Genomic DNA, 22,629 nt, shown 5'->3' with positions numbered 1-22,629 from the left:
TTATTCATTAATGTAGTATTAACTTTTTCTATGTTAAAATCATCTCGACGTCGTGTATTATAATTATGTATCTCATTAGCAAATTTTACGTTTTCACTCAAATATTCAGGTAACATTTCATTCCTTGCTTTGAATATTAAATCTAATGTTCTATAAATAATCCTTTGATTGACACTCATCAATTTCAAACAATTTAACATATTTTTTATGGGAGTTCTTTTATTACATTTCAAAGTCATTCTCATACCTCTATTTTGCACTTTTTGTAACCTATCTATGCTACCTTTATTTAAATTAAACATAACTGACGAGCAATAATCCACATGAGGAAGTACCAATTATCTAAACAACATCAGTGACGTATTCATATCAATTTTACCTTATTCTAGATATGAAACCAACCTTTTTGGACATTTTATTTGCGATATAATCCGCGTGAAACTGAAACTTTAAATTCTCGTCTAAAATCAATCCTAAGTATTTCATTTTAGTAACCCTCTCTATTTCATCTTTGTCAATATTAATTCTAAAATTACTTATGTCGGTACTACGTGTCCTATATTCACTACCTATTAACATATATTTCGATTTTTTTATATTGACTTTCAAGTTATTGTCGCTAAGCCAAATGAACAACCTATCTAAATCCTCGTTAACTAATTTGAACAAAATTTCAACATCATATCCAGAAACATATATCATAGTATCATCCGCAAACAAAGTTATCTTACAATTACATACATATTTCACTACATCATTTATATACAATAGAAATAAAATTGTTCCCAAATTTGTACCCTGAGGTACCCCAAATTCATTTTTCCCAATTGATGACACAAAATTTCCGAATTTTACTTTTTGCGTCCTTCCTGTCAAATATGACTCAAACCACTGAAAAACTTTCCCAGATAACCCTAGTTTTTTTATTTTAAGTAAGAGTAATTTCCTATCAATTGTCTCAAATGCTCTTTGAAAGTCCAAAATTAAATTGAAATGGCTTATTACATATATTTATTATTTTCCATATTTTTCTTTCGGAATCCCTTAGCCTGAAACCTCTCGAAGGATTATAGCTTATATAAAAAAAACTTATTATGATTTTGCAGAATTTGTTCTAGTGCCATTTCGTGACCGTAAACAGAATACTATTTATTGTTAATTATTTATGATTCCTAACCTATTCCTTTCCCTATCTAAAGTGTAATCACTTTTTAATCTATCGTTTAACGAACGTTTGACAATGATATTGTCATCTTTAGAAAAAGGAAAATTACTAAATGTCAAAGTGAAAGTTATTTTTGAACACATTAACAACAATTAATGTTTATTGCTTCTTCTTAGAATTTCTACCCGAATTTGACTATATAAAGCTGTTCCATAGTCGGAAGGCCTCAGTTGAATAGTTTCTGTGTTACTTGTTCCTAGCTCCGAAATATTCATTTTGAGTTTCGAATAACAAACAGAAAAATGGTGAAGTTTACGACTAAGTGTCGCTCTTACGACTTAATTGTATATTCTGGTTCCGCTCACGATGTGATCAATCATATTAAACCTAGATCCAAAAATATGGATTATATCGATTACTTTTTGGGAAGATTAGTGCATAAAAGAACAAAAAAAGATTTTACCGATAGAGACTACGAAATTATACAATACCTTATTTCTAAAGGGGCAGACACCACCGCATATATACGAAAGGGTAATAGTCGCTACAAATTACTCGACTTAGTATTGAAATCTAAAGGTAAGCAAATTACTAAATTACTTATTTTCTTTTATTGCTGATATTATTCATTATTTTCTCTTATATCAAAGAATATTTTTACGTATAAATAGCTACAATCGCAAACGTGCTTTAGGTATATCATCAATATTTTTTACTACAAAGCATTATTTCTAAGTGACAATCGTAAAAATAACAGATTAATCTAACTCCAATTTTAATATTGAAAAGGCCTCACTTCGCCAGAAAATTCCGATTTTTATACTCAAAAACTGTACACCCTGTACAATCATATCATGTATTGTTAATAAAATATGCAATAGAGGAATAACGTGCAGCTATCATCCCAATTTTGACATATACTTAAAATTAGTCAAAGTAGTGTTAGATTGTTTCGTGTCCCCTAAATATAATTGTTGTATTGACTAGTGGGTACTAGAACAAATTCAGATGTCTTTGTTGTTTTTATTTTTGTTCACCTGCCGTTTCGTTCAATATTTGGGCTTTTTCAAAAGCTAATATTTACATACTTTTAAATTAATATGTTATACTAATATAAAACAAAATAACAACATTATTTAAAAATAAGCAGCATTTACTATCCTAAAAATACACTTCATCAATCAAAATTAACATATCTATCTATTTGCTATTTGTAAAAGAACATTATTTAATAATCAGTCATCTATATCATGTTTAGTCTATCGTGACTGTCAAAATGTAATTGTTATGTCATTTATCTGTTAACGTAGTTGTACTCGTCTGCGTTCAGTTTCTTGTTGTTGTAAATATATTATATTCATGTTATACTTTCATCAGAGCCGTATCTAGGTACTATTTCTCCTGTGGCAAAATATTAGACAACGCCCCCCATTTTAGAACATTTTTTTTCATCCATTATACTGTATGTTTTTGTTCATAATTCAAGTCATATCCTTTCGTTGAGGTTTCAAAATAATAGGTACACAATATTATTCGGGGGGTATATGAATATTGTGAATATTTGCGAAAAAAATCAGGGAGCGATTCCTTGTCAAAAAATAGGGTGGGTCTTTCATATAAATTTTTTTTTAGCCTCCAGTTGGCGCCAGAAAAGTAGTTTTTATATATGTGAAGAGTTTTTGAATATATTTTTTTATTACATTTATTTTATATTTGTACCAGTTCCCAATACGGGCAAATATCGTTTCGACATCCGCCTATTGGATAAATTCAAGGTCGAAAATAATTCAAAACTCCACAATTCAGGCGTATTATCTGTTGATTTTTTTTCTCAAAAAACGTGAATTTGAGCAAAAAATTACCAGAGTCATTATTCGTCAAGAATGAATCAGTCTATCCAAAATTAATTTTCTTATTGTAAAATATGAATGAAGAAAAAGTTATTGCGAAACAAGTTTGGGGGGTGGCTTTTCCTATCCCTTGGAATCATAGAAGAACACCACCAACAATTTTTTCAAATGATTTCTGGCCCGCATAAAAATATTTGAAAAAATAAAATTAAGCTGACAAGGTTAATTTCATTTTTGTAAATATTTTAGTTTTCAAGAAAAAAATTAGAAACTTTTGTGCGGCATCTTTAGGGGGCTATAATTAGCGGGAAGGGGCTAAAAAAAGAGTTTATATAAAAAACCCACCCTATTTTCAGACAAGGAATCATCCCCAAATTTTTTATCGCGAATATTCATAAACACCCTATATAAATTCACTTATTTTCATTGAAACCATTGGAATACACATTCCATATACCTATTCCATATACCTACATATAAAGAGATAACTCTAGAAGATCTAAAAAACCGATAGTTATAAAATTATATAAAAGAAAAAGAAACCACACTTCATACAATAATAGATGGTACCGCTTGTGAAAGAAATACAAGCTTAATGAAGTGCAAACAACTCGTTAAAACAAGAGTAAGCACACATGTTGACGCGCGACCGTAATATTTAAGATCTGAATGCGGCACCTTTGAACTTGCCGACGCCCGACAGAAATATTAATGACTAGATTACTGCACGCTTGAACATAGCCCCATTTATATCGTTCTTACCTTAAATTGAATTTTTGTTGATCTTGTAATTATTTTAGGCAAAGTACGCAAATTCTAGGAAGGCTAGTAATATTTTAAATGTTTCCAGATTTCAGATCATAGTATATTTATATTATTATTATTAAAAATAACTGATAGAACTAGCGTCCTGCATAATCAACTATTCGGAATCAAATTATCGGGAAATGGGACCAAAATAAATAAAACTATGGCTTTATGACAACCGTGGCGACGTTTCGCAGAGTGTCCTCTGCTTCCTCAGGCCTAAAAATTTGGTAAGAAATATTATGGATGTAATGAATGTGTAACTATGTTTGGAATAAATTTGTAGGCCTGAGGAAGCAGAGGACAATCAGCGAAACGTCGCCACGGTTGTCATAAAGCCATAGTTTCATTTATTTTGGTCCTATTTCCCGATATTTTGATTCCGAATAATTGTTAAAAATATTCATATTATCATTTTTTAATTCTTTTTCTCTTTAATTTCAGATGAAAAGTTAATCAAAATATTTGTACAGGATATGAGATATGTGGACGATGATGACACTGATACAAATCTGTGCAATCTTCATCAGCAGTTCTTCTCATTTCACACATCTTCAGTTCTAGCAGCTGTTGCTTATCAGAACTTAGATCTTGTGCAGTACGCTGTGAAATTTAGTTCTCACCATAATGAACGATCATTTCTCTTGAACAACACTCCCTTGCACATCGCAGCTTCATTGCCACGTGTGGACATCACAAAATACATTTTAAAATATTATCCTAATTTAGAAGAAGGAAATATATTGGGGGAAACGCCTTTATTCTTCGCTGTTAAAAAAAACCGAATAAGACAAGTGAGATTTCTTCTTGAAATCGGAGCAAACTTCAGAACGAGGGATTTAAAAGACAACACTCTACTTCATGTTGTATGTTACCAAAAACGTAAGACAGATGTGAAAATGCTTGAAATTTTATTAGATGCCGGATGCGATCCCAATGCCTTTGGTGAACTTAGGCAGACTCCTTTACATTTTATTGCTAAGAAACAACATAAACGTCATGCACTGGAGTTTGCGAAGTTACTAATTCAAAGAGGAGGTGATGTGAATATTCAAGATTTTTTGGGCGACACTGTTCTGCACGATTTAGCAAACTTTTGTGAGGGCTACTCGTTCATCCAGTTTTTCGATTTATTCTTGGACTCCGGCGCCAACTTAACAATTATCAATGATTTAAATAGAACATATTTGGATATATTATTACTGGAGCAACGTGCTGTAATACGACAGATGATTTTGAAAACTCTGATCCTTCGAGATGTCAGTGGACAATTTAAAACAGGTTTTAACCCCATTAGTTACTTGAGCGAAGATGAACAATTTGAGGAAGATTGTAGAGACGAATTGAGACGTTTGAATTCCTGCAAAATACCAACATTTTTAACTGAACCAGAGTATTCTCTTGTGAGAATCCTCATTTCGAACAAAATGCAAATATCGAACCTCTGTATAAACCCAAAGCTGAGGAAAATCATTTCTGAATTCAACGAGAGAGATTACAAATATTACGGCTGCGAACTCAAAACACTTATGGAGAGTGGGCTGAAAATATTTCACGAAAGAGAAGATGCATATAACTTTTTTTATGTCGTTTCTGAGGGTAAGCTCTATTTCCAAGTGATAAATGAAATTATAAACAAAATTCCAATAAAAGAATGGTACAAATTCGGAAAATTACTACCGGATCTCGAGGAGCCTGTCATAAAAACTCCTGTTCCGAAGAAAAAAAAATCAATTGAGACAAGGCTGAGAATAGAATTAAAAAATAAGATGTTCAGAAGATATATTACAGTGAGACGAAGAATTGTTATTTAATTATATAATAATGTTTCAATTTTTATCATTTGTTTACTTTTCATTTTGTAAATAGAATTTTCCATGTGTAAAAAATAAAAATGTCCCTATTACGCTTTGTTTTCTTGGTCCTATTTTCTACGAGATGTAGAAAATAGAAAACCTTTCAATAAAATTAAAAATCTCAAACGATGAGGTTCGACTTACTGATCTGACGAACTCAAATGTGATCCATGAAAAAAACTGTAATTTTAGTTATTATCGAGATAACGATAATGAAACTTTTAAAATTTTTTTTCCTGAGGGGCGCTCATGCCCTAATCCGAATAAAACAGAAGATTCCTGTTTTCATGTTAATAATCAACAAAAATATAGAAAATTGGAAATAAGTTTCAATAATTCTGTCTTGAATCATAATAATAATTCCAAATATCTTGGAGTTTAATTTGATACTTCTTTGAATTTCAAAAATTTGCTAGTTCCTCATCGAGAGTTGATGCCAGCATTCTTCGTTCGACAGATTTTGCCTTGGTTTTAATCAAAATGCAGCGCATTGGTTATGATTTTTGAAATTATTCGATATATAATCAGTTATAATATCACAAGAACATAGACAATATTCGATTATACACCAATTCACGAGACGTAGTTCGCAAAACATCACTCGAGCTCCGCTCTCGTGGTGTTTCGAGAACTACGTCGAGTCAAGAGGTTCGTATAATCGAAATATATTGTCTATGCTCGAGTGATATTCGTTACGATTATATATCGAATAATTTCAATAATCATAACCAAAGCACGGCATTTTGACAATTCAATGACATTTCACTGTGGCACTGAGCTTGACTTTTATTTTTAGGCGAACGTCCAAGAATGTTACCATGGAAATGATCACAATATGGCAGGAGGCGAAACACCAAAACGATTATACCACGTCGTCAAGTAGTATATTCACTTATCAATACGCCGTTACTATGTAAAATTTACGGATTCTATTGGTTCATCAGAACATGAGTTGTATACTCTTAACGAATACCAACTCGAGCATTCACTATATATACTAGTGGTATAAATTAAAGGATCAAAATGAAATTCGAAATTTTTAGCGGTTTTTCAAATGGCTGTATTTTCGATAACATTGGTCGTATCTCAATTTGAAAAAAAGCTTTCCGAAGCTTATAATTTCGAGATCTCATGATGAAAACATTTTTCAAGCAACATGTACCGCTCAATTCTAATGATTATAGTGTCTGAAATTTCGGCGAAATTTTTTCAGTTTTTATCTTTGCCCTACAGACTTTGAATTTTTTTTCCATTTTAACCACTATATGGATGAGATAACTTGTTCATTCATCTTCAATATCCTTTTTTCAAAATTTTGATACGAGCATTTCTCTCTGAAATATTGAACTTTGAATTGAAAATGACCTTTTTGTCCTTAACCATCAATATCTCACCAATCAATGTTTGCACAGAAAATTAAAGGGATGTTTTGAAATCTTGAATGAATTCTCCACAAGAAGTAGCTATGGTATTTTCGGAAAAAAATTTCTTCGTTCTCTACATTAATTTGAACAGTTGATAAAAAAAGGCTTTTGGAGGCTTTTTGGATAATCATCACGAGATCTCTAAACTATAAACTTCAAGTTTCGAAAAGTTATTTTTCAAATTGAGATACCACCAATGTTATCGAAAATACAGCCATTTCGGTGTATAATCAAATATTGTCTATGCTCTTGTGAAATTTTAACTGATTATACAGCATGCTTGTCGGCAAAAACCAGTGTTGTTCAAAATTTAAATATGAATATTTCTAAAACCAATACATCAAATGAGAAAAAAATTAATATGCTGAACTTTCAAATGAGGTATCACATACACCATCTTCCCTATTCGAAATTTAGGGCTTGCGGTTATAACACTTATGTTGCTCCGTATGCCTAAACATTAATTAAAATTTAAACGCTGACTACTTTCTGATTTCTCTTGCACCATCTTTCAAATGACGCTTTATGTGGCATAATCACTGTTTTTACTCAAGGCTGTAGCTAGAAAAAAAATTCGGGGAGGTCCGTTGTCTTGAGCTCTAGAACAATATTGCGGAGTTTGCGACCAATAATATAATTTACATACAGGGTGTTCCACCACTGACGCGATGCTCTTTTAAGGTTGAGCGCTGAAATTTTGGAATTATTTTTCGACAGTGTTATTAAGCTTCATTAGAACTACATTCTCAAATTGTTTGGAAATGCACATGGTATTCCAAAAAAGTCTATATGATCAAACATATGTTTCTTATGGAATAAACTGTTTTGTATTGAATTTTCAGATTGGAAAAAATAAATGAACCCAAAATTGTTCAAAGTTTGATATGCTCAAAACTTATCTTTTTTCGATTTTACAAAAATTGAAAAGTCTTCAAAGTAACCTTATGACTCCGAAATTAATGAATTTAGTTAAATGAGATTTTGAAAGTTAATCCTAGAAGTATTGTGGTATGGAGGTAAGACTAAAGTACTGACTTTGATAATAGTTGAGAACTCTAATGGGCGTTAAAAATGAGACAATTCATTGATGACTCATTCAAACGTTAATGACGTTGCCTGTATTTTATTTTTTTATTGGTAAGCAAATTTTACCATCTTTGAAATATTGTCTACCAAATGAGAATGTGAAATGTAGGTTGTATCATTTGTTATTAGTACAATATTAATGTTTGAATGACTCATCAATGAATCATCTCTTTTCGAATACACAAAAGAGTTCTCAATAATTATCAAAAAGTCATTACCAACCTCCGTTCTTCTTGTATTCACTTTTAGAATCTCATTCAAATAAATTTCGCAGTTATCAGTTTTTCCAAAGAACAATCAATGTATGAAAAAGTTAGTAAGTTTTAAGCATATGAGTTCGAAAAAACTTGGGTTCATTTATTCCATGCAATCTGAAAATTAAATGAAAAACGGAGTGTTCCATAAGAAAAAAGATATATTTACTCGTTTAAACTTTTATGGTGCACCCTCTGTATTTCAAAACAATTTGTGAATGTAGCTCTAATGATGTGTAATAATACTCCGTCTAGTGTCTAAAAAAATCTAATGACTATTTATAATAATAATTCATAATTTGTTTTGACTTTTACACCACAAAAACACAAAACATTATACTAGAAAACTGAAATTTTTGATTTCTCTATGATAAGCGTCGAAATTTTGCAACGTTGCCAAATATATATCCTGTTTAGCTAAACATCGGTAATTAACAAATCGGTAGAAAATATAGAGAAAGGTTATGGAAACTAGAGCTGGGACTTTTTCGCCTTTCTGTATTCGAATATTCATCCATAAATTTATTCGATTATTCGAATAATTCATTCAAACAAATATTCATGCTTGATTATTCATGAGTAGTCATGAATATTCAACTAAACGTTGATTATTCAGTGATTATTCAATGAATATTCAGTCAATATTCAGTGATTAAACTCATGTTTTAATGAACCAATGAAATCCGAGCGTTTGGATGAGTGAATATACCCTTTGCGACGTGGTATAATCGTTTTAGTGTTTTGCCTCTCGCCATATACGCTCTATTAGTGTGACGTCACACACCGCCATTTTTGGTTCTCCTGTCAGTGTTCGGAATCCAAACAAATAAATTGTCATTCAAATTAGTACGGTCTCGTTGAAGGAATTGGCTTATTTTCATAAATAAGAGTATTTGAGGAACGATTTCAGTATTAATTGATAGACAGAAGGAAAGAGGTTAATACCAGTAACTTTGAATCCTGTATCATTCCCCAGATTTTGTAAAAAGCCGTGTTTATTAGTTGAACCTCAAGTTCGAACTTACGGTATTATTCTCGTTCCTTCTGTCTATAAATTTATAGTAAAATCGTTCCTCAAATAATATAATTTATCAAAATAAGCCAATTTCTTCAACGACAACGTACTAATTTGAATGATAATTTGTTTGTTTGGATTCCGAACACTGACAGGAGTTTATTTATAATTTTAATTCAATTGTATCTATAAATTTCAATATTATGTAATTTCCAGTAATTTTAATATTAATGAAACGATTTGTCCGTAGTGAATCACAAAACCTTGTTTTAATCATTACTGAATAGTGAATCAAGTGATCATTCAAACTTTCATTCGTAACTTCATAAATATCCAACTACTCACTGAATAGAAAACAATTCACTGAATAATAATCAGTGAATACTCAACTATTCACTGATTATTCATGAATAGAAAAGTAGTCATTGATTATTCAACTATTCAGTGAATACTCGACTATTCACTGATTATTCATGAATAGAAAAGTAGTCATTGATTATTCAACTATTCAGTGAATATTCATGATTATTCGAATAATGCAAAATGCAATTATTCGAATAATTATTCAATGATTATTCGAATATTCAAATCATTCATTCATGATTCCCAGCCCTAATGGAAACAATGTATTTTTTTGAACGGTGCAACTGGCCCTAGGGCTGAAACGATTTGGATGTGAATTTGATCTGAAAAGTTGTCCTCCTAGAATCAAAAATCGACATGTCCGAGCATTTTTTCGAAATAAGTTCATTCCACGTGTTATCTAGTCTGTTTCGTTTTCTGAAGCCTACCCTGTATAACCTTATATTAGTTCTCTTGTCAGAACTTTTCCATCTCCATCTCATCTTATCAGTGGTGATTTTCGAAAAAATATGTTTATTTTTTGTTGCCTACCTATTCCGATGAACTGTATTCGGGTCTTTAAAAAAAAGATTTTCACAAAAAAGTTAATCGCTCTATCCGAGAAATCGAAAGTTATTGATATCCTTCTATATTCCCCCATTTATCGATGCTAGTTTTTTTGTTAAATTCATTGGATGAATATTGCCTATATTTTCAGAAGATTTTGATTCTACTATGACAATGAAAGATCCGGAATATAATAGTGCATTGGCGTACCCAAGGCGGGGATAAAGGGGATATTTCCCCCTCCGTATTTACATACGGACTATAAATGCCAAATTGATGATGAACAATCGGGTAAAATTAATGAGAATCTGAAGTAGAAGCTTCGAACTAATCGAATTGATTCATTAGAATTTAATTCCGTCATTAAATTTTTAATTCTCCAATACGAGGAGCCTATTGGCTACGCCGATTGATGCAGGAAAAAAAGTCGGCTTTAAATTCTAATGAATGTTCCTGCAATTGGGTGATAAACAGTGACGGCTCGTCAGGGTCGGCAGGGTCGGCCGGGCCGACCCAAAAATTATCGGGAAATAGAAAATAATTCTAGATATTCAATTCATTCAAACTCAATCGGGGTTATCGATTTCGATATCCAAATTCCCTCGGTAATGAATATTTCCACTCAGAACAGGAAAATATAACTTATACCGGCCAATATTTTCTTTCGGACCCACCTAATATTCGATTTCCAAAGCATCCAGCGTTGTTATTCCCTTTCATAAATTGTAACAAACCACAATCGTAAATGATTACTTTTCGTAACATCACCCCAAACAAGTTATTCCAGAATTGTACGTAACACCGTAACATTAGGTCTGAAATGTAACACAAATGTTACAATTATACAATTGCAACTCCTGGAATGTCACTGAAAGCATCTCATCACGTTAGGTCGGCCAAGAGCCGATGGCGGAACCAGCGCTACCGAGAGCGCTACGTAAAGGAAAAGATACTACGACATACGCCCAGAATACGACCACTCAGTAGAACGGCACAACAACTCGATGTTAGGTCGCTTCCCAATACACAGGGTCGGCTGGCCGGTTATCCTATTGCAGAGCGTCAAGCAGCAACGTTTTTCACTAAATCAAGTAAACGCACTAATATTCTAGACGAAATTTGCAAAAAAAGATTACCCTCTAGCTCGGAAACTTGTTGGAATTTCAAATCTCGCGCTGTAAAAACAATATTCGATAAGAGAGAAGAATTAATTGAAGTATTTGATCATATCAACAACAATTCAGATGAATGGGATGATATTACAATACGTGAAGCTACCGGTCTGAAGAAAATGTTGAATGATTTCGAATTTTTGTTCATTCTCCACTCTTTTAATTTGATTTTTACATACACAGATCCCGTTTTTTCTATAATCCAGCAAAAGTTATCAGATATAATTTATTGCAACGCCAGAATCACTTCTTTATTATCGACTCTGAAAAAATTTCGCACAGAAGATGAGTATTTCATTCGCTTATATTCAGAAGTAGAAAAACTCCCAGAAGTAATGCCACCGAGTGCTAGACGTCGAAAACGTAAAATAGATTCCGAAATTCAGCTCACGGATAATTCCTCAATGAAACGGCTTTTTTGTGAAATTCTGGATTTAATTATAACTCAAATTGAAATAAGGTTCAAAGACATTTCATCACTTCATTTTTTGGAACTAATGAATTTTAATAAATTTGATATATACGTTCGTAATTTTCCGGAAATACCTTTCAAATCTTTGATCGATAATTACAGAAACTTTTTCGATAAGGATAAACTCAAACGTGAATTACAAATTTTGTACTCGGACAATGCTATCTTCGGCAATTCAAATACGCTGAATGGTATTACGGAATTCATTTTCTCAAATAAATTTGTTTCCGATGTGTGGCCGACCCACATCTCGAGGGCACGAGCCGTCACTGGTGATAAAATCAAATTATCGCATTTTTTGGAGCAAAGAATCTCTTTGTCGGAATTTTGGATTCCATCAGATATTGTGTTAACATTTTCACTCATAAAGATAGGCCAGTAGGTTTGATATATTCTGTTGATTAGTTTCGAGGTGGTTGACGTGAAAGTTTTCTGTTATATTTCACGTTTAACTTTTAATGTGTGTTGTACGATCTCAAAACTAATCGGAATCTTGTTATGAGAAAGAAAACTTCTTCAAAAGAAGTTGATGCAGGCGAATCATCAAGTTTTTCGCGTTTGAATTCAGCTGGACTCTTCGACAGATGAAAATCAATATCAAGAAGTGCCTGTAAATTCATAGGACATTGGAAATTAATAAACAATTTTTTTTCGTTTATAACTCTATCCCCCTCAAGGCTTACGGCTGGGTACGCCACTGTATCTGTGTAAGCATATTCAAGTCAAATCTTGATTTTTTTTTGTCCTATTCTGTAGATGTTTGAATTTTCTGGGAACTAATGACTCTTTGTGTCTTTTTGATTGTGGCTTGGTTTGGATGTGAATTGAGAAAGTGCAGAAAGTGTGAAGATGTCTATCGGATTGCTTCTAATTCTTTAGATAACCTGTCACTGTCAACTGACTCATCATTTGCAGATGAAGTATTAACGATTTGTAATGATTTCGGTGATAAAAATGAGTAACCCCCCAGGTAGCCAACCCATTGAAACTTAGGTTATCTAGTTATTCTTTCTAAAATTGTTTCTGAATGAAATTAATGACATAACAGGTACCTCCTACAGGTACAAAATATTTGAATTGTTTCCTTACATACTTAAAAACTAAAACAATAAAATGGATGAACCAAAGAGGAAGAAACAACAAAAATAAAAAAATCTGGAAATGTTCAATCTGGGTGACCCCGCAAGCCAATTTTGTATATTTGTATATTATTTTCAATTTTTGTGATTTTCTCGTAAATGAAGCCTTTAAGGTAAATATAGGGTGAACTGAAGACTCATCATTCATATACAAGGTGTTACATTAAAAAAGTGTGAATTTGGTCAATATCGTTGTTTTCGAAAAACCTGTATATATTATGAATATAATTTTGAATTATGCCTCTAACTACCTCTTACACATAACAAAAAATAATTTTCAAAATATCTATCTCCATTTACTCCCTCAAACCAGAATCTGCGTCTGAGGTGTATCACCCGGTACATACCGGGTGAGTCTTTCAAGTTGAATCAGTCAAAACTCTCAAAAAGAAAACATCTTACAGAAAAATGTTTCATATAACAGGTTGATAGTTTAAAGTGGTAAGTCCATTTTTGCCATAATTCCTCCTTGTTAGGGGTACGGGGTCAATTTTTAAATTTCAAATGGGAGCCCCTGTTTTCCATTGCAGATTCGTATTCAACGCAAAAAAACACACAAAAGTTTTTTCGAACAATTTTTTACGAATTGTCACAGATGGCTCTTCATTCGAGTTTTAATTTTTAATTACTCCGTTCTTTAAGTAATTATTATTATCATTCACATGAAATTCGAACGTTTTCTGCTGAACTGTTTGTTTGAATATGACGAAATGATTTGTTTTCGGTTGAAAATATTTCTCATTAACTAATTGAAAGATGATTATATTGAATCTAGAGCAATCTCCGTCAAGCTCCATATTTTTATGCGCAGAACGTTTTCTATAGTTTTAACGAATAGTTGGATCATTTACGACCAAAATTTCATTTAGAGGGAAAAATTCAATCACGATTATACATGAAAAATTGTTCGTATAAAAATTTCGTTTTTTTTCCGTAGAATATGAATCTGAAAAAATAACAGGGATTTCCATTTAAAAACCCAAAGTTGACGCCGCAACTTCCAACCCCCAACAAGATAGGTAGACACTCGGGTATACATTCATAAATTATAATCAATATTTTACAGAAAAATCGTTCCACTACCAATTCGTAGTGATTTTTTTCCTGATTTTTGAAATGGTTCTTGGCTCTACTATAAAGTTTGCCTAGTGTCGACTGTCGCTTAAGCCCTTTCGCTTTTCAACCGTCCATTGGCGTACCCAAGGGGGGTAAAATAAGGGGGCTATATCTCCCCAGGAGGAATATCCATTATATGTAACAAGCCATTTGAAAACGAAAGAGACGAGATTACAGACGAAATAAAGTTTTTCGATAGAAATGCTCGGACAGGTCGATTTCTGTTTCGAGGGGGACAACTTAAGAAATAGGTTACGGACGCATAGCGCTTCAACCCTTGCGCTACTACAACCCTCACCCCCAAATTTTGAATAGGGAAGATGGGGTGAGTGATACCTCATTTGAAAGGTATTTTTATACTGATTTCAGCACAGTAATTGTTTTTTCATTTTATGTATTAGTTCTCGAAAGAGTCTGTAATTTTGATTGTATTGATCGCACATTTTATTACCAGATATGGATAAATTCCTTATTAATAGTACTAATAAATGGTACCACGGTACCAATATGGTTCCATCTGAAAAAATTGATTTTTACCCCAAAAACGGTTACGACGAACTTTATTCGCTGATAAAAAAGGCAATTTAGTATTTTTGACGGGATTTAGATTTTTGTAGTATTAGACGGGTCAATTGAAATAAATCGGAACCATCATGGCTCACTTAAATGAAAAACTAAAAATTGAATTATAACAAATTTTGACGTATGAAATGTCACTTATGTGGTATCATTGGCTTCAGAAAATTATGCAGATTTCAGAAATAAAATAATATACAGGGTGTTTCGTTTGAAAATCGAAAGTTGGTATCACTTCCGGCGAAACAGGAAATGAAAAAAAAATCATTTATAGATAAAAAATTGTCGCATATTATGTTAATGAGATATCCCAAATTTTAATGTATTACCTTCAAAACTAACGCAGATACTGGGGGTGTACCATGATCCTGTTACACCCGGTATTTCCATATTATATTGAGCTCGTAGGAAAGAAAATATAGAGGTGCCTTATAGCATTTTGTTTTAAATTTAAATTAATTTGTCAAAGCAGCTAGGCATTTGTTGACATCGATAAATACTTTTGTTTACAAATACGTATAATGTACTTCGTTGCCATTCTGAGGAAGAAGTAAACATTCCTCCGTTCTATGACATAGATGTTTTGCGAATATTCTGTAGATTTGGCAACGTTCTGTTAACTGTGCCTCTAGTTTTCAATTTTGCAGGTTTGTTGTTTCCTATCTCACTTTATCATAATACTGCAATTGATTACAGTACAACGCTATTTACTTTTAAGGGCATCTCTATCTTTTCTTTCCTCTGAGATATTAAGTATATTTATATTATATTTTTTCAATTCTTCTTTTTTTTTCAATTTCAGATGAAAGGTTGATTGAAATATTCGTACAGTATATGAAATATCTGGACGATCCTACTAAAAATCCATGCGATAAAATCCCGGAGTATTTCTCATTCCACAGTAACGCAGTTATAGCAGCTGTTGCCTATCAGAACTTAGATGTTGTGCGGTACGCTGTGAAACTTAGTGTTCGCCCTAAAGAACGATCATTTCACTTCAAAAACGCACCCTTACACATCGCAGCTTCATTTCCACGTGTAGACATCACAATAGTAATTTACGTAACAAGTCCGGAAAATAGGGTATTTTTGGACGAATAGACAAAATTCCAGGACGAGCGTAAGCGAGTCCTGGAAGTCTGTGAGTCCAAAAAAACCATTTTCGGGCGTGTTGCGTACAATATTTTTTCGGCAACCATGTAAAATAACACTATCGCTGCTGCTTTCTATATTTTATTGCGATTACGATAAAAAAACATGCAAATTTTTGACAACTAATTTCATATGAACTGTCAGCCGTTATCTCGGTTTCTATGGATTCTATGATGCTTTTCCGGCCTAGTCCGGGAAGTATGTACTTTCCGGACTAGGCCGGGAAATGCTACTTTCTCAGAGAAAAAGCGTCAGGGAAGTGAGCACTTCCCGGACGGTTGCCGAAAAAATACATTCTACAATATTATCCTAAAATAGAAGTAAAAAACAGATCTTGGGAAACGCCCCTATTCTTCGCTGCTAGAAATAACCAAATTGAGCAAGTGAGATTTCTTCTTAGAATCGGAGCAAACTACAGAGTGAAGAATATAGATGACGACACTCTACTTCATGTTGTATGTTACCAAAAACCTAAGGTAGATGTGGAAATGCTCGAAGTTTTATTGGATGCCGGATGTGATCCCAATGCCTTTGGCGATCATGGGCGGACTCCTTTACATATCGTTGCTATGAATCAAAATAAACCTCGTGCACTGGAGTTTGCGAAGTTACTGATCCAAAGAGGAGGTGATGTAAATGCCAAAGATGTATATGGCGACACTGTTCTGCACACTTTATTAGAACAGTTTGTATACCGCAACGAGTTTTTAGATTTATTCTTGAATTCCAGGGCTGACTTAACAATTACCTATGATTCTAGCAGCACATTTTTGGATATACTCTTACTGGATTGTCATACATTTAAACGACAACATATTTTGAAACATCTGGTCTTGCTAGATGTTAGTGGGAAATTTAATATAGGTTCAAAACCCATTAGTGACGTGACAGAAGATCAACAATTTGAGAAAGATTGTAGAGAAGAATTGCAACGTTTGAATTTCCGAAGATTACCAAAATTTCAAACTGGGCCATGGTATTCTCTTATGGAAATCCTCATCTTGGATGAAATGGAAATATCGAGACTTTGTAAAAACCGAAAGCTGAGGAGAATCATTTCTATATTCAACGAGAAAAAATACACACATTACGGCTCTCAACTCAAAACAATTTTAGAACGTGGGTTGAAAATATATCAGGAAAGAGAATGCATATAACTTTTTCTTTGTCGTATCTGAGAATAAACTCAATTTCTACGTTATAAATGAAATTTTAAAATACATTCCAATACAAGAATGGTACAAATTCAGAAAATGTTTCGAGAGAGGGCTGAGTATGGAAGAAAAATTAATAGATTAAGAATAATTGATGCACATAAAAAAAGAAGATCAAAGTTTCTCATTTTATTGTTCATTATTATTTTATCGATTTCAATTCCAAGTGAATATTTTATAATGTTTCAATTTTTTTTTTATTATTATTATTTTTATTTTGTTGTTAAATTTAATTAATTAATAATAACTCTATTTATTTTAATTTTATTGTTAACTATTTAATTTGTAAATACATGTAATATATTCTATGTAAAAATAAACCCTGTAACGCTTTATTTTCTAGTTTCAATTCCTTACGAGATGTAGAAAATAGAAAACCTTTCAAAAAAATTAAGGGTCTCAAACAATAAGGTTTGACCTCAGAGTAATGAACATAGATAGAGGGAGCATATATCATTTTCAATAAGCAAATTTTGTCCCCAACATGAACTATCAAATTTGACAAGAAGCGCGCGGAAATAAAAACATAGCAGTGATACGATATTTCACTCAATTCGCGAGTTTCTTCACAAAGAACGCACTTCTTATATTCCTTAGTGAATCAACGTTTTATATTTACTCAAAATATGTAGAAATAAATACCTAAATATATCAGACATTCAGAAAACAAACTTCAAGCGCGCCAAACGACGTGAAACAACCGATGACATTAGGAGAGCAAAAGTTGCCAAACCTTGGATTTCAACAGTTAGATACAGAATATAATGAATATTCTGCTTATTATAAATTCGACAATTAGGAAAAATATTGGATATCTTTGTTTTCGATCACCATATATAAAAATAATTTTGCCATTCGAAATTCTAAAGTTGATGCCCTCCGCGTCCCCCATAAAGGGGTATTGAATAGAGGAGGTTCTGACATAATTGAACTTCTCCTTCAATTAACCTTTTATACGAAATATTTTTCATTAAGTATTTCCTTTTCGGGATTTTTCACGGATTCAACTTGAAAAAATCACCCGGTATGGCGGTATATGTATACAGAGTGAGTCAATAGTGCTCATTGGTCGATAGCCCTTTTGATAATTTTGACGGAATCGACAGTACCCAGCGCATAATCTTAAATTATATTTAACTCTTCTAGAGGCTGGTCTGAAAGTGGTGAAACACGATACCACCCTGTTTTTTCGAATGAGTATGCCCAATTTTTAAGTCATTTCGTGGGACAGAGGCAATTGGGATTGTGCGGACACTTACATCGAATGAAGAAGGAGAGGCCAGTAAGACAAATATGGGAGGCCAAAACACTTGGGTGGACATGATAGAGAAGGAGATCACAAAGAGGGACAAAAGTGTCATAGAGGCCATTTTGATTACTTCAAACAGGATTGAAGGAAAGAATTTTATTAAGTTAATATAAGTTGATATGAGAATGTAGCAATTGTGAATTTTGAAAACCCATACACCGAAAGGTTTTACATGGGATACAGGGCCGGCGTTAGGGCGCCTCTTTTCGAGGGGCGGCAATTTAGCCCAGTTTGTGACCGTCCTTTCATATTTCTGAAAAAATATAGTCTTGATTCTTAAAAACAATATGAGGTTGGTCCGCTTTGCTGCGTTGATCAACATTCCCTGCTATACAAATCTCCAAACCGTCTTTACTAAGCCGCCTGTTCGATAAATAACACATGGCAACCCAACCAATATAAGCAGCAATGCCTATTACCCAAATTGAATGAGGGATGTATTTCACAAAGACGAAAAAAAACACTTCGAATCACGTGGATTATCTTACTTCTTGTTTCAATGTTTCATAACTGCAATCGGTTTGTCTTAATGTGAGTTGAATTCTCCAAGAACAGATGGCCGTTAATATCTGGGATACGAATAACTGTTGAGGATTCATTGCCCGCGATAAGAAGTATAATTCGTCTGAAGGGAACAAATGGGGCTTTCCGTAGATTACACGTAGCAACCATTTCTGGACCACTTCTACTCTTTTTATATGACATTCGTATGCTCCACGCCAGGCAATAATTCCATACTTTATCAGCGATTGGCATAGAGCATTAGCCTTTCTATTTCCGAATACTTTTTAAGGTATCTAAACTTTGATAGAAGGCATCTTAGTTTTCTCACCAAATTGTCTATATCTATGTTCCATTTTAGATGTCTATGGATGGGGTACTCCACATTAGATGTTCCTCACCTTACTAGAAAAATCATTTATTCTTACAAATTGGACCCTATCAGTTAAATAGCTTCTCAATAATTTATATGATTTACCCCGGAAGCCGTTTCGGTAGAGTTTATCTAAAAGTTTTTTTGTGAAACAGTGTCGAAGGCCTTTTCAAGGTCTACAAGGACACACAGACCAGTTTTTCTACCATCTAACCAACCGTATATCCTCTCTATCATTCTCCTAATCGCATCTTCAGTCGATTTACCTTCTCTGTCCTTTTCTCCTGATTTAAAAATTGGTTTGATAACCCCCACTTTGAAAAATCTAGGAAACTTAACTGACTCGAAACACATATTCCTCATTAACACAAGGGGTTCAACTATTTCTTCTTGAATGTTTTTCAGCAGTTGTGATCTAATTCCATCAACACCAGGAGATCCTCCGTTTTTAAGTTCTTGTATCACCTCTTTCACTTCATTTGGACTTGTTGGGAATAGAAAATATGTTTCATTACAAAAAATTTCACCCTCTTTCTTCTCTAAAGTATAAGGTATATTATCTGCTAGCTTTTTACCTACTTCGTTGTAATATCTTCCGAATTCCTCTACAATTTGTTCCGTGTTTGTTACTTCCTGTCCTTCATTATTAGAAATGATAGATTTTATTTCTGTTTCAGGTTTGGATCTACCGCAGAGGTTTTCCACAAAAGACCAAAGTGATTTTGTTGCTGAAGTGTATTTCGTGACAAAGGTGTTCATGTAATCTCTTTCAGCATTGCTGATCAACTTGTGTAAAATATTTCTGTTCTTGTATATTGTTGTTTCAACTCAATATTGAACTGATATTTCATCATTTCCTTGTATAAATAGTTTTTTCTGTTTATGGCTTTAAGTAATCCCTGAGGGATCCAGTTACTTCTCCCAGATTTCCTATGGCTCAACTTAATTTTTGTTGTAGGTTTCTGTGTGTAATGCTTTAATAAGTCAATAAACAATTCTGCGAATGAGTCTCCATTTTTCATCAATTCGTGCCAATCAATTTTCTAAAAATCATTTTTTAGTTGCTGATAATCAATATAAGTCTTGTATTCAATAACTTTCTCGGTAGGTTCTTCTTTCAGGTTGAGGCGTAAACTAACTGTATACTGATCAGTGATGTCCGTACGAATAACAAACGATCTATTCTTAATTACAACAGATTGGCGACATCCTAGAAAATATATGGTCAAGGCAACTACCACTAGAAAGCCTAGTTACATCATTTATATAGGATTTATATCCAAAAAAACTAAAGACATCATGTATTCATCAACTATTTCATTATTCGTTAAAAGATCAATGTTAATATCTCCTACATTTAAATGATAATCCCACGTACAGTGCATCCCATTTTGGGTGAGACAGCCAGGTTTCTCGCTTGTTATTTAAGATAGAGCCTTGCGGTTTTCACGTTCCTGCCCTACTTTTTCGTGAAACTCAAGTTGGTCTAATCAGATTTTGCATAACTGTTTCCGTTCAAAAGGTACAGGGTGATTTTGGAAATTGATACTTTTCGAACCCCTCCTTCATCTCCGAAATTATTAGAAATAATGCTGAGCTGAAAACTACGTCTGAATCAGAATTCTGCGTAGAATCCAGTGGCGTACTCAATATTTTTTTCGGGGTATGGTTTTGAAGATTCAACACAAACAAATATTTTTTTTAACGGAACATCCTATATATCATTACCTCGTTGAATTCGTTATTTATTTCCCTTCAAAATGATATATGATACTATGTAGGTAGGATGTTCAGAAATGTTAAAAAAACACTAAAACATCACATAATGATTTTTTGTTAATGAGCAATGGATTTCCCATATGAAAAAAAAGTTCAATTGGATAATTTTAATTTGTGATTTTTATAAATACTAGAGTTAGCAAACAAAGATAATACACTCATCACTAACATGAAAAACAAAACGTAATAGCAACAAATGAATATAATATAATAGCAACAAATGAATAATACATAAATTCATGAACATTGCATAATATCTTACAGATTAAACTGTTCAAATTGCTGTCCATTTTCCTCTAATACATAATTGACAAAACTTTTCAATACGCCTGACTCCTGAGTGCATTTAATATTATAAAAGGGCGGTTTTGTGAATCCTTGAAAACTACCTCTCTTGATGCACGAAGTTCTTCGAGACTGTTATGCCTTTTACTGTAGTATATTATATGTATTAGGGAAAATGAACAGCAATTTGAACAGTTTAATCTGTAAGATATTATGCAATGTTCATGAATTTTTCTATTATTCATTTATTGCTATTAGGTAGGTACCTACGTTTTGTTTTTCGTATTAGTGATGAGTGTATTATATTTGTTTGCTTACTCTACTATAAATAAAAATCACAAATGAAAATTATCCAATTAATCCTTTTTTTCATATGGAAAATCCATTGCTCATTAACAAAAAATCATCATTATTTGATGTATTAGTGTTTTTTAACATTTCTGATCATCCTACCTATATAGTGTCATATATCATTTTGAAGGGAAAAAATAAGGAATTCAACGAAGTAATGATATATAGGGTGTTCCATTGAAAAAATAAAGGTTTGTGTTGAATCTTCAAAACCATACCCCGAAAAAAAAAATGGAGTACGCAACTGGATTCTACGCAAAATTCTGATTCAGACGTAGTTTTTACCTTAGCATTATTTCTTATAACTTCGGAGATAAAGGGGAGGTCCGAAAAGTATCAATTTCCAAAATCACCCTGTATCTCTTGAACGAAAACAGTTATGCAAAATCTGATTGGACCAACTTGAGTTTCACGAAAAAGTAGGAAAGGAACGTGAAAACCGCAAGGCTCTATCTTAAATAACAAGCGAGAAACCTGGCAGTCTCACCCAAAATGGGATGCACTGTACATGCATGTGTATCCTTCGATTTTACAAAGATCCACGTTATCTATTATAAAAGTTTCAGTTAAAACAATCACTTGAATATCATCTGTATATGTTCTCAACATTAATTTGAACTCGTCAAAATTCTTGTCGATACTTCTGATATTATTGTGGATTATTTTAAATTTTATTCTATGTTATAATGTTCGAGATCCCCAACATAATCTATATATTCTGCTTCGTGTGTTTCCCTCTCAGAATCCCTTAAGAATTGATCCATTTATATACAATTAAAACTTAAAATAGATGAATAAAGAGTAGTTTACCTTAGTCTTTCTAA

General features: G+C 32.8%; 1 protein-coding gene across 1 annotated transcript; it reads left to right on the top strand.

The window, feature by feature from the left end:
- Window positions 1-1,247: 1,247 nt before the first annotated feature.
- On the top strand, window positions 1,248-5,715 carry LOC123670630 (ankyrin-1-like). The gene is made up of 2 exons (XM_045604145.1): window positions 1,248-1,744; window positions 4,267-5,715. Exons 1-2 carry the CDS (start codon window positions 1,468-1,470, stop codon window positions 5,634-5,636), a joined length of 1,647 nt encoding a protein of 548 aa, XP_045460101.1. The 5' UTR covers window positions 1,248-1,467; the 3' UTR covers window positions 5,637-5,715.
- Window positions 5,716-22,629: the final 16,914 nt, after the last annotated feature.

This window comes from Harmonia axyridis, chromosome 1 (assembly GCF_914767665.1).
Source record: "Harmonia axyridis chromosome 1, icHarAxyr1.1, whole genome shotgun sequence".
NCBI lineage: Eukaryota > Metazoa > Arthropoda > Insecta > Coleoptera > Coccinellidae > Harmonia > Harmonia axyridis.
Note: the sequence above shows the minus strand (reverse complement) of the source record. Positions and strands in the feature narration are given on the sequence as shown.